Genomic DNA, 18,206 nt, shown 5'->3' with positions numbered 1-18,206 from the left:
CCTCTAAGGGTGAGTGGGCACATTTGTGCTTGTTGCGTAATCGAATTGATAATGAGTCATTAGCTCGTAGATCTTTGGTGAACCCGGCAGCAATCGAGAAGTCAGTAGTCGTCGGTAAAACCGTCGGTAATTGCTCAGTAAAACACTGGTAAGGTGCCAGTAAGGTGTCGATAACCAATTAGTAAAAGAACGTACGTCGGTATATTGTTGGTAATGTCGGTATAAGAACGTATGTTGGTATATTGTCGGTAACGTCGGTAAAAGAACGTATGTCGGTATATCGTCGGTAATGTTGGTAAAAGAACGTATGTCGGTATATTGTCGGTAACGTCGGTAAAAGAACGTATGTCGATATATTGTTGGTAATGTCGGTATAAGAACGTATGTCGGTAAATCGAAAGTGTTCTCAATTGATTATTGTTTAAATGACTACTTTGTTGTACGAATTTACGAAGTTATTTGTTGAGACACAAAGATTTTTAAGAGATTGAACTATTTGCGTTTTTCCGTGTTAGAATTCCGAGGGTGGCACCGCATGTGGTGGTCGACCCTAGTTTTATAGCCCGACCTTTTTTTTATAGCTTCCGCAGTGACGATGGAAAAGAGGAAAAATGCGTCGGAGATTTTTCTAGAATGTTCTCTTCCACGTGGTAGAAGCGTCTCTGAATTTGCTAACACGCGCGATTCCTTAGGTTTGTAACGGTTCACCTTTCCCGACGCCGCGGATCGGCTCGCCGGTTCCAGGATTCGGGAGGAAGGGGGACATTCAGACTCGCTTATTCCTTATTAACAATACTTTGGTTTATTCAAAAAGAAACAAGTAAACAAAATGATTGTTGGCATAGAGCCTAAATAGAGAAACTTATTGACTACTCGGTATAAACGAAATGTTTGTTGGCATAAAGCCCTAAATTGAGAAACTTATTGACTACTCGGTATAAACGAAATGTTTGTTGGCATAAAGCCCTAAATAGAGAAACTTATTGACTACTCGGTATAAACGAAATGTTTGTTGGCATAAAGCCCTAAATAGAGAAACTTATTGACTACTCGGTATAAACAAAATAAGGAGGCGTATAGCCTGTAGCGGTGTCCGGAAAAGATTTACAAATTACCCGGTATAACTTAGAGATACGGTGTACGGAGGCGTATAGCCTATGGCAGGAAGAAACCGGAAACCGGGAAACCCGGCGTAACAACGAGAAACCCGTTGCCCGGCGTGTAGCAGGAAGAGACCGGAAACCGGGAAACCCGGCGTAACAACGAGAAACCCGTTGCCCGGCGTGTAGCAGGAAGAGACCGGAAACCGGGAAACCCGGCGTAACAACGAGAAACCCGTTGCCCGGCGTGTAGCAGGAAGAGACCGGAAACCGGGAAACCCGGCGTAATGACGAGAAACCCGTCACCCGGTGTATAGCAGGAAGAGACCGGAAACCGGGAAACCCGGCGTAACAACGAGAAACCCGTTGCCCGGCGTGTAGCAGGAAGAGACCGGAAACCGGGAAACCCGGCGTAACAACGAGAAACCCGTTGCCCGGCGTGTAACAGGAAGAGACCGGAAACCGGGAAACCCGGCGTAACAACGAGAAACCCGTTGCCCGGCGTGTAACAGGAAGAGACCGGAAACCGGGAAACCCGGCGTAACAACGAGAAACCCGTTGCCCGATACTAAAGGTAGGAGGCCAGAAACCGGGAAACCCGGCGTAACAACGAGAAGCCCGTTGCCTGGCTAGGAGGTCTGGAGCAGGACTGGTGCCGGCTCATCCGTCGAGCCGGCTTATATACCCTGCCGGCGGTTCCCCCACTCTACCTCGAGGCTGTGGTGGGGGTAACGCCGGCGTCGTAGTGGGGCGCCTCTGGGGGTTGTAGTGGCGCGCCCCTGGGGTAGGGTGACCCGTGTATCAGTTATGATTTTGTGCTTAGGGGCGCCTTAGGCGCCATAGCCTCAAGTGGCGGGCGGGTGATCGGCCCGCGAGGCGTTAGTAACGGCTACGCCGTTACACTACCCCCTCCCTAGACGGCGGATCGTACGGGGTCGGCCGAATCGGTGGCTCGGATGCTCAGATCCCCGACGCTGAGCACGTCCGCCCGACGGATGTACAATTGGTACTCCGGATCCATGTTTTCGTAGAGCTGTTCCAGTTGGTCTAGGGGTGAATATCCCCCGGCGCGCCGCATCATGGTCAGGACCTCGGTGGCGTACTTTTGGAAGGACTCTTTAGGGCGTTGTTGACGTCCCTGGATCGTCCTTTTCATCTGTCTCTCATACCCGCTTGGCAGGTATTGCTGGCGGACAGCTTGGCGAAAGTCGGCCCAGCTGGCTATGGTATCGCGGATGTTGCGATACCACAGCAGGGCGTCTCCCCGTAAGAGTTCGGGTAGCCCTAACAGCATCTGGGCGTCGGTGTAGCCGTAGCCCAGGCACAGCTCTTCCGTACGCTCGAGGAATGCCAGGGGGTCCTTGCCCTCGAAGTGGCACCCCTATTTTCGGATCTGATCCATGATCCTGGCCGGTTCAACAGGTGTCGGGGTGGTAGCTTCTTCGTCTTTGGTTGGGCTTCCGGTGGCCATTTCGACGTTGATAGTGGGCACAGGTAGGTGAGTTCGACATAGCGCGGGGTTTTGCCCGACAAATCGGCGGAGGCGTCGGCGGACCTCGTCTAAAGTTCCTTGGCTATCGATTCCGTGTCTTTTGGCCAAGGCAATAGCTTCGGTTTTTAATAATTGATTTACCCACGCGGGCATCTGGATAGGCTTAAGCGAGTCGGGATCTCCACTGGGCAGGTCCCTGTTCGGGCGCCATGTAACGGTTCACCTTTCCCGACGCCGCGGATCGGCTCGCCGGTTCCAGGATTCGGGAGGAAGGGGGAGATTCAGACTCGCTTATTCCTTATTAACAATACTTTGGTTTATTCAAAAAGAAACAAGTAAACAAAATGATTGTTGGCATAGAGCCTAAATAGAGAAACTTATTGACTACTCGGTATAAACGAAATGTTTGTTGGCATAAAGCCCTAAATTGAGAAACTTATTGACTACTCGGTATAAACGAAATGTTTGTTGGCATAAAGCCCTAAATAGAGAAACTTATTGACTACTCGGTATAAACGAAATGTTTGTTGGCATAAAGCCCTAAATAGAGAAACTTATTGACTACTCGGTATAAACAAAATAAGGAGGCGTATAGCCTGTAGCGGTGTCCGGAAAAGATTTACAAATTACCCGGTATAACTTAGAGATACGGTGTACGGAGGCGTATAGCCTATGGCAGGAAGAAACCGGAAACCGGGAAACCCGGCGTAACAACGAGAAACCCGTTGCCCGGCGTGTAGCAGGAAGAGACCGGAAACCGGGAAACCCGGCGTAACAACGAGAAACCCGTTGCCCGGCGTGTAGCAGGAAGAGACCGGAAACTGGGAAACCCGGCGTAACAACGAGAAACCCGTTGCCCGGCGTGTAGCAGGAAGAGACCGGAAACCGGGAAACCCGGCGTAATGACGAGAAACCCGTCACCCGGTGTATAGCAGGAAGAGACCGGAAACCGGGAAACCCGGCGTAACAACGAGAAACCCGTTGCCCGGCGTGTAGCAGGAAGAGACCGGAAACCGGGAAACCCGGCGTAACAACGAGAAACCCGTTGCCCGGCGTGTAACAGGAAGAGACCGGAAACCGGGAAACCCGGCGTAACAACGAGAAACCCGTTGCCCGGCGTGTAACAGGAAGAGACCGGAAACCGGGAAACCCGGCGTAACAACGAGAAACCCGTTGCCCGATACTAAAGGTAGGAGGCCAGAAACCGGGAAACCCGGCGTAACAACGAGAAGCCCGTTGCCTGGCTAGGAGGTCTGGAGCAGGACTGGTGCCGGCTCATCCGTCGAGCCGGCTTATATACCCTGCCGGCGGTTCCCCCACTCTACCTCGAGGCTGTGGTGGGGGTAACGCCGGCGTCGTAGTGGGGCGCCTCTGGGGGTTGTAGTGGGGCGCCCCTGGGGTAGGGTGACCCGTGTATCAGTTATGATTTTGTGCTTAGGGGCGCCTTAGGCGCCATAGCCTCAAGTGGCGGGCGGGTGATCGGCCCGCGAGGCGTTAGTAACGGCTACGCCGTTACAGGTTAACGTGAATTTCACTTACCTTTAGTAGCACTTTCTTGATCGTGTCGGCTCGTACTTGGAGGTAGTGCGTGCGGCGAGGGTCGTTCACTGGGATGTTGGGCGGCGGCAGTCGTCGTGGTCGGAAAGTTATTGGTATGCACCTCCACGGTAGGAGTTCGTCGTTGTTACTATTTTTAATGTTGAAAATGTTCTCGTATTCAGGATCGGTCTGATATTCCACTCCGAGGAATTGAGAATATTCCTCGGTCGCTGATTCGCGATAAAGTCGGTTTAGTTTTCGTAATTGATTCTTTCTTCCTGCGCGTCGGGTCTTAGGCATATTGAATTTGATGCATCCTCTGAATAATTACTCAAATAAGGAAGGTTGATATGCGGCGGACCTCACTATCAGTTCCTTATTTTGGCAATTGCTGAGAATGTTAATTCTAACTGTGATGAGCGGTGGTCCGCTCCAGACACAGTTTTGAATTGTTCTGAATTCAAACGCCGTATGACAGATTTAAGCGCTATCGTGTTTTATCACGGGAGTGGAAGTTTTGAAGAGTACTGAACACTGGTTTTCACACATGAATACACTGGTTTATTCGTATAGTAGTACAGAATTCGAAACTAGAACTTAAAATTAGATATTAGACTTAGACTTAGAATTTAGATTTTAGAGTTAGGATATTATACTTAGAGTTAGAATTTTTGAATTAGAGTTAGGATTTAGAATTTGGACTTAGAGTTAGAATTTAGAAGTGCGACTGTACTGTTCGGTGTCGCGCAGAGAACTGCCGAAATTCGGGACTGCTCTGAGGTCCTTCGTTTCGGCGGCTCGGGCCTGCGGCGGCCTGGAGAGGGGGAACTCTCCGGAGTAGGGGCTCTCACCGTGGTGGGAGATCCTTAGGCGCTACGAAGCGCCACGCTTAGTTTCTAGGCGGAGTTAAGCGTCATGGCCGGCTTTGGCGCGCTTTTCAAATAGCGTTTAAGGAACTTGGAGTAAACGAAAAAATTTATACGGCCGGACGTGACACCTCCCCCCTTAAAATAAAAATGTTGGAATTTAATGTTCCAACATTTTGGACTTAGTTTTCTATGCGCTACGATTAGGTTCTGAACTTAACATTGATTATGTAAATATTTATTTAGTTCGCCGTAATCTTTCATTGGGGGAACACTCGTAGGGTGAGTTTTTGCACACACTTTGCCACTGTCTGATTCGTTAATCGAAGGGGTTTGTTGTGTGGGCAGGGTTAAGGGTGTTTCTTCTTCGTTCGTTGGAGGGGGTTTCAGGTGTAGCAGTTCTCGTCCGTTGTCCTGTTCTCCGTCCGCTAATCTGCCAAGGTGTAGGAGGACGTTGGTCACCGAGGTCCAAATGGCTCCGAGTAGATGTAGACTCCATCCATACACCGAGTGGAGTGCGTACCCATGGATTAGGGTGTCGATGATTAATTTTATCAATCGTATGGTAACGAAGATGCCAAGTACTCCGGCGCTGGCGGATCCGAAGCTTATAAATCCCTTCCATAGTCTGGCTCCGGTATTTTCCGCTATTCGGTCGAGAGATTTCTCGTCTAATAAATTCAGCAAGGAGAAACTGCCTGTAGGAATTTCCTGTCCCATTGCTCCCCTGGCGATTGTGTGAAGCATGGAGGGTTTTTCCACGGGGAACATGATATGGTCGCGAAGACGATCAAGATCTTCGTTCGTATAAATACCACTGGAAGCGAGTGAATCCGGGCTTACGTACTTCCATGAGGGTTTGGTTAAAGGCCTGATAGTAGGCGGTGCCACCGACTCTACGGGTTTCGGTGTTAGTCTATACCAGGTGTTGTGTATTTGGTATAGAGTTGGTAATAATTCATTGCAATCCCTCGATGTTCCGGCTTTAGTAAGTATCTTCGATCTTGGTAAGAGGAAGAGTGACTTATTTTGATGAGTGACGGGGAGTTCGATGTAGCACTCCTCGGTAGGTCGTAGGCGGCATTTGACAGGTATACACTTGATGAGGTGTATAACTTCACCTGCAGTTATGGCGGTATAACCTGGAGACTTCATTATTCGATGCGCCATTTCGTCAGGTGCTATGCTTGCTAGAGAAAGTGCGTTGAGGAGGATCTGCCTTTCCAGTGCACATTTTTGCTCCATAATATCCTTGTATAGTTGGGTCAGCTGGGTCTTCAGGTGTTTCTCGACGTATATAAATTTTGAATTCACATATGTGAAGATGTCGAGGTTGTCGATTCTGACCTTGGAACGGCTTTTGAATGTCCGCTCGGGCCTCGTTTCGAGGATACACAGCTTGGGATGTTCCGTTCGCCAAAGTTTGTATCCGCATACGTTGGTCTCGGTTGTCCTTGCTAATGCGAAGGTTGTGTCACGCGCCGTGACTGTATAAATCGTTGGCGCTTCCTCTTGGGGAGTGCTGGGCGACAATCGATATGCTATTCCTTCGTAGAGGACATCGTATCGTCCAAAGTGACAATTGTCAATTGGCAGGATTGTCCAGAAGGTGGAGGCGCCGTCGGCATCAATGCATTCGCCTGTCGTTACGGGACAGCGAGTGCCGGATGGAAGTATCACTTCATTGTTATTGTATCCAACGGGCAGCTCCAATTGTCGTATCATGATTCGTACTGAGGCTTGCACGATCACGTCGTCCCATGAGCCGTATGCGTCGCTGAACTGGTGCCGCTGCATTTTCCGTCTGTCTTAACTGATCCTGCGAGTGTCATTGCTCTTAGGTTTGTTGCATTTGGCTTAATCCCAATAATGTGCTGGTTAACTCCTAGGGATATGGTCCCTGTTTCGTGCAATTTTCGGCATGTGTCTGCCGATACTTCGTGGATATACTCCTGTCTCCCGTTCTGTACCGCTGCTATATGAGAGTGCATTCCGCAGTAAAATATAGTCCGGTCTATCTCAATTTTGCATTGGTAGGCGGGAGTATGCACGAATTTACTGAGTTGGAGTAGTTGTATATAGACTTCCTCCTTCTTAGGTTCGATGCTGTCGGTTTTACACTCTTCGATATCTAAGAGGGAGAGTGTGGTGATGTTCAGGCCCCGTCCTCCGCAGTCGTATCCGATTAGTCCGCTGGATAGTGGGGCCAGGAAGGCCATGCCCAGGATGATTGCGAGAGTCCTCATCTTAACGTGGTTGGTTGATTACTGGCCCGTCCTCCGTTGGGGCGTCCGAGATATATTCGTCTTCGGAGTGGGGGTCTTCAAGGGTGGGGGCTTGATGTGGTGAGGGCTTTAACTTGTCCATATGTACGGTTTTAGTCTTACTTTTACTTATAGCTAACTTAACGTTATTTTTACCTATAGGGACCTGTATATTGGTCTCCTAATTTCCCTTTGTTAGGTTCCCTAAGTAAGTAAACGCTATCGTTAATCTTAAATTTACGCGTATTGATTTTCTTATCGTAGTATTTCTTACTTCTATTCTTAGCATTATTTAAGTTTTCGCGTGCGGCTGTTTGGGAATCGCGCAATTTGTTGAATAGTGTGGTTAAATATTGTGTATAGCTTTCGTTAGTCATGCTTTCGATGTCCGGGTCGCTCGAGGGGACCCGCGCGATTTTCCCGAAAATGAGTTCGTACGGAGTGTATTTTGTACCCTCATGTACGCTCGTATTATACGAAAACGATGCTAGTTTTAAAATTTGATCCCATTTACTATTTTTATCAACAAATTGCTTCAGATATTCCCAGAGTACCTGGTGTGATCGTTCTACCGATCCGTTCGCTTGTGGTCTGTACGCTGTGGTCTTACATTGCTTGATTTTAAATTTTCGGGCTACTGTCCTCATGAGGCTGTTTATAAAGTGTGAGCCCTGGTCGGTGAGGATCGCTTTTGGTGCGCCGAATGTACAAATGAGGTCGTTAGTAAATGCTTCTGCTACTTGTATCGCTCCTGCTAGTCGGAGTGGGATCGCAAGGGAGTATTTGGTTAGGAGGTCTTGTATAGTTAGGATGTACGTATTGTTTTGTTTCGTGGTTGGGATGGGACCCATTATATCCATGGAGACCTTTTCGAAGGCCGAATCGGGGGTGTCGGTTAGGATCATTGGTTGCTTAGTTTTTACGCGAACCAATTTCTTTAATTGATACGCGCGGCAGTTTTTGACGAAATTTTGGACATCAGTTTTTATACCGCTCCAGGTGTAGCTTTTTTTAATCCTATTGTAAGTTTTGGTGATGCCCTTGTGTCCTGCTACCGCGGAACAATGATTTTCGGCGAGAATTTGTTCCCTTTGGTCCTTCTCGGGAATCGTTATGTCGTTCGTACAAATAAATATTCTTATGTCGATTTCGTCTAGTATTATAATTAAGAGGTTATATATCGTATTCCAATCAACATTGTCAACGTTGCCTTTACTGATCGAGATCGATTGCAAGCCCAATTCTCGGATAACGTCTAGTAGCGAGTGTATTGCTTCCTTTATTATTTCCTTTTCGGTAACGCCGGAGATTCTTTCCTTTACCGTGAGTGAAATTACGCGTCGGGTGCCCTCGCGACTTACCCTTGCCCTGCCCAAAGCTGCATCTCTGGTCATCGGCAAAGAGTTCGCTACTTGCAATATTTGGGCTCCCTTGTCGATCGGTGTTCCTTGTTGCGTTATGAAAATGACAAGGTTATCTTTCCGGGTCGCGAAATTGTCCGGGATATTTATCACGCGGGGCCTCACGGCGGCCCGTGGAATAAAAGGACTGTTTACGTTTTTGAATAACTCCTCGCTACTGGAACTGGAGTTGCTATCGGTTTCGTTTTCCGAGTCGCTGTCCTCGCTGGAACTAGGGGGCGAGTTTGTTTCCTCTGATTTCGAATTATCGGGGGTCGGTGAGGGACGCTGTTCGCCGCAATCCAGCTTGTTTGTGATTCGTGGAGTTTTTGCGCCTCCTCGTTTCTTCTTGGCGGTGAATAGGGATTCATTGGAGTCGGACAATCTTTGTATTTGTGAGAGAGGGAGGACTCGTTCGATTTCGGGCATAGGATCTGGGGTAGGATTTCGCGAGAGGGCGTCTGCATTGGCGTTTATTTTCCCTGCTTTGTATAATACCTCATACTCGTATTCTAATAGTTTTAGACGCCATCGGACAAGACGGGAAGATGGGTCTTTTACTGAATGTAGCCACACCAAAGGTTTGTGATCCGTGACCAATTTGAACTTCTTACCGTATATGTAAGGCCTAAAGAAATTAACGCTGTAAACTATTGCTAATAGTTCTTTTTCTATAGTCGAATAGTTTCGCTCGGCCTTATTTAGTAACCTGGAGGTGTAAGCTATAGGAAGGTCTTTTCCAATCGGCCCTTGGCTCAGGACACCGCCTATTGCGTATCCGGATGCGTCGGTAGTTATAACGAAAGGTTTCGTAAAATCCGGATACTGTAGTATCGGTTCTTTGCACAATGCATCGCGGAGGTGCGTAAAGGCTGTCTCCTGTTCCTTATGCCAAACAAAGGTCTCATCCTTTTTCAGCAGATCGGTAAGCGGGCGCGCTATCTTCGAGAAATTAGGTATGAACCTCCGGTAGTATCCCGCTAGCCCGAGAAATTGTTTGATATTCTTCGGGTCCTTAGGGCGAGGGAAACTCTGAACCGCGGTTATCTTTTTAGGATCGGGTTTCACTCCAGTTTCGCTTATGACATGTCCCAGGTACGTGACTTCTTTACGGAGGAACTCGCACTTGTCGGGCTGGAGTCGCAATCCTGCCTTTCTAAGTCGTTCCGCCAATTTATGGAACTTTATTTCGTGCTCTCGCAGTGAGCTAGAATATAATACGATATCATCAAGGTATACAAATAGTTCGGCGCCTTGAAGTCCGGTGAGTACCTGGTCCATGAGTCTTTGGAATGTCGCGGGGGCGTTTGTGAGCCCAAACGGCATTCTCTTAAATTCGTAATGCCCGTACGGTGTGGAAAACGCCGTTTTATGGGCGTGTGCCTTATCCATTTTGATTTGATGAAACTCGATGCTAAATCGAATACGCTAAAGTACTTCGCGCTTTCTAGTTGATCGAGGATTTTCACTATGTTGGGTAGAGGGTACGCGTCCCCGATCGTTTTCTCATTCAGCGCCCGATAATCTATTACCATGCGCCAGCGTTTGTTACCTTTCGAGTCCGGTTTCTTTGGCACGATCCACAAGGGGGAGTTGTACGGTGAAGTGGATGGTTGAATGACATCGTTCTCAATGAGTTCTTGTACTTGTTTATTAATTTCCTCCTTGTGCATCGGCGGAAATCGGTATTGTTTCGTGTGGACCGCTAATTCGTCGGTTGTCGGAATTGTATGTGTAGTGACGTCTGTGGACTGTAATTTATCGGTGGGGAGACGGAACAAATCGTTGTAGATGTTTATGAGGTTATGTACGTGTTTAGTCTCCTCCGCATTTAAGTGTTCAAGCCGCAGCAGTGTTTTTATTTCTTCGGGACGAGATTGTGTGTTTTGTCGGGTCAACGCTGCGACGTGTTGAGGTTTTATGTTGTTATGTTTTATGAGATTGGTCCCCATATGCCCTAGGGTTAAGGGACCGTCCTCAGTGTTTATGTGACCCGTGCGTTGGAATTTTAGGTTAAGGAGGGTGCTTTTATGACCCTTGAGATAAAATGAAGGATCCTCGAGGTTCTGTGGACAAGATTTGGAAATTTTCTCGATCTCTTGTAATCTTACTCTAGGTAAGTACAATTCGTGGTCCTTGTCGCTTATGTTAACGGCTTTCATATATACTGTGCCGTTTCGATTAGTGATGTCACGTCCGGCCGTATAAATTTTTTCGTTTACTCCAAGTTCCTTAAACGCTATTTAAAAAGCGCGCCAAAGCCGGCCATGACGCTTAACTCCATCTAAAAACTAAGCGTGGCGCTTCGTAGCGCCTAAGGATCTCCCACCACGATGAGAGCCCTTACTCCGGAGAGTGGGAACTCCCCCTCTCCAGGCCGCCGCAGGCCCGAGCCGCCGAAACGAAGGACCTCAGAGCAGTCCCGAATTTCGGCAGTTCTCTGCGCGACACCGAACAGTACAGTCGCACTTCTAAATTCTAACTCTAAGTCCAAATTCTAAATCCTAACTCTAATTCAAAAATTCTAACTCTAAGTATAATATCCTAACTCTAAAATCTAAATTCTAAGTCTAAGTCTAAATTCTAATTCTAAGTTCTAGTTTCGAATTCTGTACTACTATACGAATAAACCAGTGTATTCATGTGTGAAAACCAGTGTTCAGTACTCTTCAAAACTTCCACTCCCGTGATAAAACACGATAGCGCTTAAATCTGTCATACGGCGTTTGAATTCAGAACAATTCAAAACTGTGTCTGGAGCGGACCACCGCTCATCACAGTTAGAATTAACATTCTCAGCAATTGCCAAAATAAGGAACTGATAGTGAGGTCCGCCGCATATCAACCTTCCTTATTTGAGTAATTATTCAGAGGATGCATCAAATTCAATATGCCTAAGACCCGACGCGCAGGAAGAAAGAATCAATTACGAAAACTAAACCGACTTTATCGCGAATCAGCGACCGAGGAATATTCTCAATTCCTCGGAGTGGAATATCAGGCCGATCCTGAATACGAGGACATTTTCAACATTAAAAATAATAACAACGACGAACTCCTACCGTGGAGGTGCATACCAATAACTTTCCGACCACGACGCCTGCCGCCGCCCAACATCCCAGTAAACGACCCTCGCCGCACGCACTACCTCCAAGTACGAGCCGACACGATCAAGAAAGTGCTACTAAAAGTAAGTGAAATTCACGTTAACCTAAGGAATCGCGCGTGTTAGCAAATTCAGAGACGCTTCTACCACGTGGAAGAGAACATTCTAGAAATATCTCCGACGCATTTTTCCTCTTTTCCATCGTCACTGCGGAAGCTATAAAAAAAAGGTCGGGCTATAAAACTAGGATCGACCACCACATGCGGTGCCACCCTCGGAATTCTAACACGGAAAAACGCAAATAGTTCAATCTCTTAAAAATCTTTGTGTCTCAACAAACAACTTCGTAAATCCGTACAACAAAGTAGTCATTTAAACAATAATCAATTGAGAACACTTTCGATTTACCGACATACGTTCTTATACCGACATTACCATCAATATACCGACATACGTTCTTATACCGACATTACCGACAATATACCGACATACGTTCTTTTACCAACATTACCGACAATATACCGACATACGTTCTTTTACCAACATTACTGACGATATACCGACATACGTTCTTTTACCGACGTTACCGACAATATACCAACATACGTTCTTATACCGACATTACCAACAATATACCGACGTACGTTCTTTTACCAATTGGTCATCGACACCTTACTGGCACCTTACCAGTGTTTTACTGAGCAATTACCGACGGTTTTACCGACGACTACTGACTTCTCGATTGCTGCCGGGTTCACCAAAGATCTACGAGCTAATGACTCATTATCAATTCGATTACGCAACAAGCACAAATGTGCCCACTCACCCTTAGAGGTATAACCCCTCCTCCAGAAGTTAATCTCTTTGTACCGTTTGAACCCTTATTCTATTGCCAAGTTGGTGTCGGGTACATCCATTATGAGACTAAGGCAGCTCTCTGCATTTCATGCTACTCCACCTTACCTAGAGTCTCGAAACTACTTTGGACAAGGATTCGGAAGCATACTTTAATCATAGGCGGAACACCCATTGGAATAAATTGCGGGGTCTGCAACTTCCGACTTACCCTCACGCGAATTGGTAATTTGTGCGAGCTTTGCCAGTCTACGTACGAAGATTACTTACGCAACCTCAACGACGTTTTGCATAGAGCAATCGACGAAGCTATCTTTATTACAGTAGAGTCACAGGTAGGTCCCATGCAATAATCCGATCACCTCAGTTCCAGCGCGAATAACCTCAGATCGCGGGTATCCCCGGGGAGAATCGCATAGATTCGCGTACCCGTAATAGCGATCGTGTCTCGTGGAAAAAGCCGAGCTTTGCATTCAAATTTTCGCAGCCGCGACCCCACGAGACGTAACAGTGACGATGGCATCTCCTAAGTAGATGTCTTCGTTCACATGAATTCGCGGAATATATCCTATGCTGACTTCGGGATTGCTGACTTGGAGCGAAACGGTGGCCCGCGATCTAGCCGGGATTTTTACCGTCTGAGCATCGTTAAAAGGGATTTGCGTTTGCTGCCACACGATGCAGCGCTTGGAATAATCTATCTTAGACGCGTCGCGTAAGAATTCGAATCCTAGGATTCCGCCTTGGGAAATTGGAAAGTCGTCTGGGACTAAGTGGAGGTCGATCCTGTGACCGAGGTATTTTATACTTGTCGCTCCGAGCGTTTCGATTTTATCGCTTGTAATTCCGCTAAGGAAAATAATTATGCTTTTATCGATAACGCAATCGGGGCTTAGTTGGCCTTGTTTAACCAAGTTGGGTGCCGCGCCAGTATCTATCATGAAATTCGTGTTGCGTGCTAAACCGTCCGCGGCAATGGAAACGGTGGGCGCGTGCGAAAAATCGTTCGGAGTTAGCATGGCGATTCTGGTTTTTCCAGGGCTTGCTCCGCGTTTATTAATCGTATTGGACGATCTGTTTCCCGAGACGTTCCCGCTCGAGCCTCGTCCCTGGGCCTCGAGGGGTGAGGGGAGTTTCCCTGACGTGAGTTATTGTATTGTCTTTTCCGGCACTCCTCTATTTCGTGTCCCGGATTTTTACAGTACCTACAGTATTTGTTGTTACTGGTTCGTTCGTGTCTATTGTTCTCGGGACCCCCTCGGTTGGCGTCTTCCGTTCTGTAAGTGTTTGTCGGTCTCTGTGACTGTGTACTATTATAGGCTTTTGGAAACGGCGCGTTACTGTGCCGTGTTTGTTCGACGCGCGGCGAGTACTCGGCTCGAGTCCATCTGTTGTTAGGAGATCGTTCCGTGTTTATTTTTATGGGCGTCGAGTGGGCTAAAGGCCTTTCATTCGGATATACGTTACGTTCGTATGAACGGCGCGGAGTTTCGAATCTTTCATTGTCTAGTTCCGATCTTTTCGCGAGAATTTTGACGTGTGAAAAAGCTAGAAACGGGTCGCGATAGTGTTCTTGTCTCAATTGTATCCTATAGGCGAGTGGCAAGCCCTCGCAGAAAGATCGTGCTGTTAAGGCGTCGATTTCGTTTACTGATCCGACGGATAGCATTCCTTGCGCTCGGCGTTCCGCGTCCGTTATAGAAGATCGCAAGTCTTTTACGCGGCTAATGAAATCAAGGATATGCTCGTTTGGTTTAAGGTAAATTGTGCTCAGCTCCCCACGATACTGGTCGATGGTTTTCGGGGATCCGAAGGCTCCATTCAGGAGATCGGCAAGTTGAGTTATCGTTTCGCACTCTTCGTCTTCTACGGCGCATACAGCTCGCCCGCGTAACTTAGTAAGAAGTAGGCGGGTTAGGTTTCGCTCGGACGATGGTGGGAATATTTCTTTAGCGCGTCTACATGCTCGTATAAATTGAGAGAGGGGGATATTTCGACCGTCGAATGGCGGGATAGTCTCAAGTGCTTCCCTGAAAGACACCCTTGGACTATCATAATTGGTTCCGTGTTGGAATGCGGGAGACGCCTGTTCGTCGAGAAAGCGTCCCGCGGTGCTGGGAATATATTGCGTAGGTATCGTATTGTTCCCGCGCATGGAGTTTATCTCCTGGCGTAATCGTTCGATTTCTTGGAGCATATGATCGCTTAAGTCGGGTTTTTCGGTTGCTACCATTGTGATGGAGTTCAAACGTTTTTCCATCTCCGTTTCTTTACTCACGAGGTTACTGCGGATGATTTCGAGGTCTTCTTCCGAAGCCCGTTTTTCGCGTTCGAACGTTTCTTTCTGCTGTTGAAGCATCTCGGATTGTTCGCGTAACCGTGCTTCCTTGGCATGTAATTGAGCGCGAAGTTCGTCTATTTCTACTTCAGTGAGCTTTTTCGTACCCGATTTCCCTCGTGTTTCCATCGCAAATATTAACTCGTATCCCACCGCTGTCACCAAATTTTGTTACGTCTCGTGGGGTCCCGGCTGCGAAAATTTGAATGCAGAGCTCGGCTTTTTCCACGAGACACGATCGCTATTACGGGTACGCGAATCTATGCGATTCTCCCCGGGGATACCCGCGATCTGAGGTTATTCGCGCTGGAACTGAGGTGATCGGATTATTGCGTGGGACCTACCTGTGACTCTACTGTAATAAAGATAGCTTCGTCGATTGCTCTATGCGAAACGTCGTTGGGGTTGCGTAAGTAATCTTCGTACGTAAACTGACAAAGCTCGCACAAATCACGGATGCGCGTGAGGGTAAGTCGGGAGTTGCAGACTCCGCAATTTATTCCGATAGGTGTTCCGCCTATGATTAGAGTATGCTTCCGAATCCTTGTCCAAAGTAATTTCGAGACTCTAGGTAAGGTGGAGTAGCATGAAATGCAGAGAGCTGCCTTAGTCTCAAAATGGATGTACCCGACACCAACTTGGCAATAGAATAAGGGTTCAAACGGTACAAAGAGATTAACTTCTGGAGGAGGAGTTATACCTCTAAGGGTGAGTGGGCACATTTGTGCGTAATTGAATTGATAATGCGTCATTCGCTCGTAGATCTTCGGTGAACCCGGCAGTTATCGAGAAGTTAGTAGTCGTCGGCAAAACCGTCGGTAATTGTTTAGTAAAACACTGGTAAGGTGCCAGTAAGGTGTCGATAACCCGTTGGTAAAAGAACGTATGTCGGTATATCGTCGGTAATGTCGGTAAAAGAACGTATGTTGGTATATTGTCGATAATGTTGGTAAATCGAAAGTGTTCTCAATTGATTATTGTTTAAATGACTACTTTGTTGTACGGATTTACGAAGTTATTTCTTGATACACAAGATTTTTAAGAGATTGAACTATTTGCGTTTTTCCGTGTTAGAATTCCGAGGGTGGCACCGCATGTGGTGGTCGACCCTAGTTTTATAGCCCGACCTTTTTTTTATAGCTTCCGCAGTGACGATGGAAAAGAGGAAAAATGCGTCGGAGATTTTTCTAGAATGTTCTCTTCCACGTGGTAGAAGCGTCTCTGAATTTGCTAACACGCGCGATTCCTTAGGTTAACGTGAATTTCACTTACCTTTAGTAGCACTTTCTTGATCGTGTCGGCTCGTACTTGGAGGTAGTGCGTGCGGCGAGGGTCGTTCACTGGGATGTTTGGCGGCGGCAGGCGTCGTGGTTGGAACGTTATTGGTATGCACTTCCACTGTAGGAGTTCGTCGTTGTTATTATTTTTAATGTTGAAAATGTTCTCGTATTCAGGATCGGCCTGATATTCCACTCCAAGGAATTGAGAATATTCCTCGGTCGCTGATTCGCGATAAAGTCGGTTTAGTTTTCGTAATTGATTCTTCCTTCCTGCGCGTCGGGTCTTAGGCATATTGAATTTGATGCATCCTCTGAATGATTACTCAAATAAGGAGGGTTGATATGCGGCGGACCTCACTATCAATTCCTTATTTTGGCAAATGCTGAGAATGTTAATTCTGACTGTGATGAGCGGTGGTCCGCTCCAAACACAGTTTGAATTATTCTGAATTCAAACGCCGTATGACAAATTTAAACGCTATCGTAATTTATCACGGGAGTGGAAGTTTTGAAGAATACTGAACACTAGTTTTCACACATGAATACACTGATTTATTCGTATAGTAGTACAAAATTCGAGACTAAAACTTAGAATTAGAATTTAGATTTAGACTTAGAATTTAGAGTTAGAATATTATACTTAGAGTTAGAATTTTAGAATTAGAGTTAGGATTTAGAATTTGGACTTAGAGTTAGAATTTAGGAGTGCGACTATACTGTTCGGTGTCGCGCAGAGAACTGCCGAAATTCGGGACTGCTCTGAGGTCCTTCGTTTCGGCGGCTCGGGCCTGCGGCGGCCTGGAGAGGGGGAACTCTCCGGAGTAGGGGCTCTCACCGTGGTGGGAGATCCTTAGGCGCTACGAAGCGCCACGCTTAGTTTCTAGGCGGAGTTAAGCGTCATGGCCGGCTTTGGCGCGCTTTTCAAATAGCGTTTAAGGAACTTGGAGTAAACGAAAAAATTTATACGGCCGGACGTGACATTTGCTTTAATTTATATTCATATTTGCATGTAATGGTAAAAAAGCTTAATTGTAATTTCTATTGTTATTTTAAAGTTAGAGTTTAATAATCATGATAGGTTGATAAAATTTATCAATTTACATTTACATTTCATAGTTATATGTAAATTGATAAGTAACTTGCATCAGGAACGAATTTCTAATAGTAGGGATATTATGGGAGTTCTAACCCCTTGGCAGTGGGGGGGGGTGAGGGGCGGGCAGAAATCATGTTTTTTAACTTATGAGCGATTATATGCGAGACTAAATATTTGTTAATACCGGTCTTTCATGTAGGTTAGCGATTGTCATGATTAATATGTTAAAGAATTAATTTTTGAAAAAGATTAAAATTTTGAAATTTGTCTGGACGTTACACCCGAGACGTTCCCGCTCGAGCCTCGTCCCTGGGCCTCGAGGGGTGAGGGGAGTTTCCCTGACGTGAGTTATTGTATTGTTTTTTCCGGCACTCCTCTATTTCGTGTCCCGGATTTTTACAGTATCTACAGTATTTGTTGTTACTGGTTCGTTCGTGTCTATTGTTCTCGGGACCCCCTCGGTTGGCGTCTTCCGTTCTGTAAGTGTTTGTCGGACTCTGTGACTGTGTACTATTATAGGCTTTTGGAAACGGCGCGTTACTGTACCGTGCTTGTTCGACGCGCGGCGAGTACTCGGCTCGAGTCCATCTGTTGTTAGAAGATCGTTCCGTGTTTATTTTTATGGGCGTCGAGTGGGCTAAAGGCCTTTCGTTCAAGTATACATTACGTTCGTATGAACGGCGCGGAGTTTCGAATCTTTCGTTGTCTAGTTCCGATCTTTTCGCGAGAATTTTGACGTGTGAAAAAGCTAGAAACGGGTCGCGATAGTGTTCTTGTCTCAATTGTATCCTATAGGCGAGTGGCAAGCCCTCGCAGAAAGATCGTGCTGTTAAGGCGTCGATTTCGTTTACTGATCCGACGGATAGCATT

General features: G+C 46.9%; 1 protein-coding gene across 1 annotated transcript; it reads right to left on the bottom strand.

Annotated features, from left to right (window-relative positions):
• Positions 1-2,013: 2,013 nt before the first annotated feature.
• Positions 2,014-6,265, bottom strand: LOC146719812 (uncharacterized). Its single transcript, XM_085489494.1, has 2 exons — positions 5,298-6,265; positions 2,014-2,481 (listed from the first exon to the last, which is right to left on the bottom strand). The coding sequence occupies exons 1-2, from the start codon at positions 6,240-6,242 to the stop codon at positions 2,014-2,016; spliced, it is 1,413 nt and encodes a 470-aa protein (XP_085345620.1). The 5' UTR covers positions 6,243-6,265.
• Positions 6,266-18,206: the final 11,941 nt, after the last annotated feature.

Source organism: Nylanderia fulva, unplaced genomic scaffold (assembly GCF_048542155.1).
Source record: "Nylanderia fulva isolate GAGA-0341 unplaced genomic scaffold, ASM4854215v1 Scaffold853, whole genome shotgun sequence".
Taxonomy (NCBI): Eukaryota; Metazoa; Arthropoda; class Insecta; order Hymenoptera; family Formicidae; genus Nylanderia; species Nylanderia fulva.
This window is presented reverse-complemented; position numbering and strand designations above follow the sequence as displayed.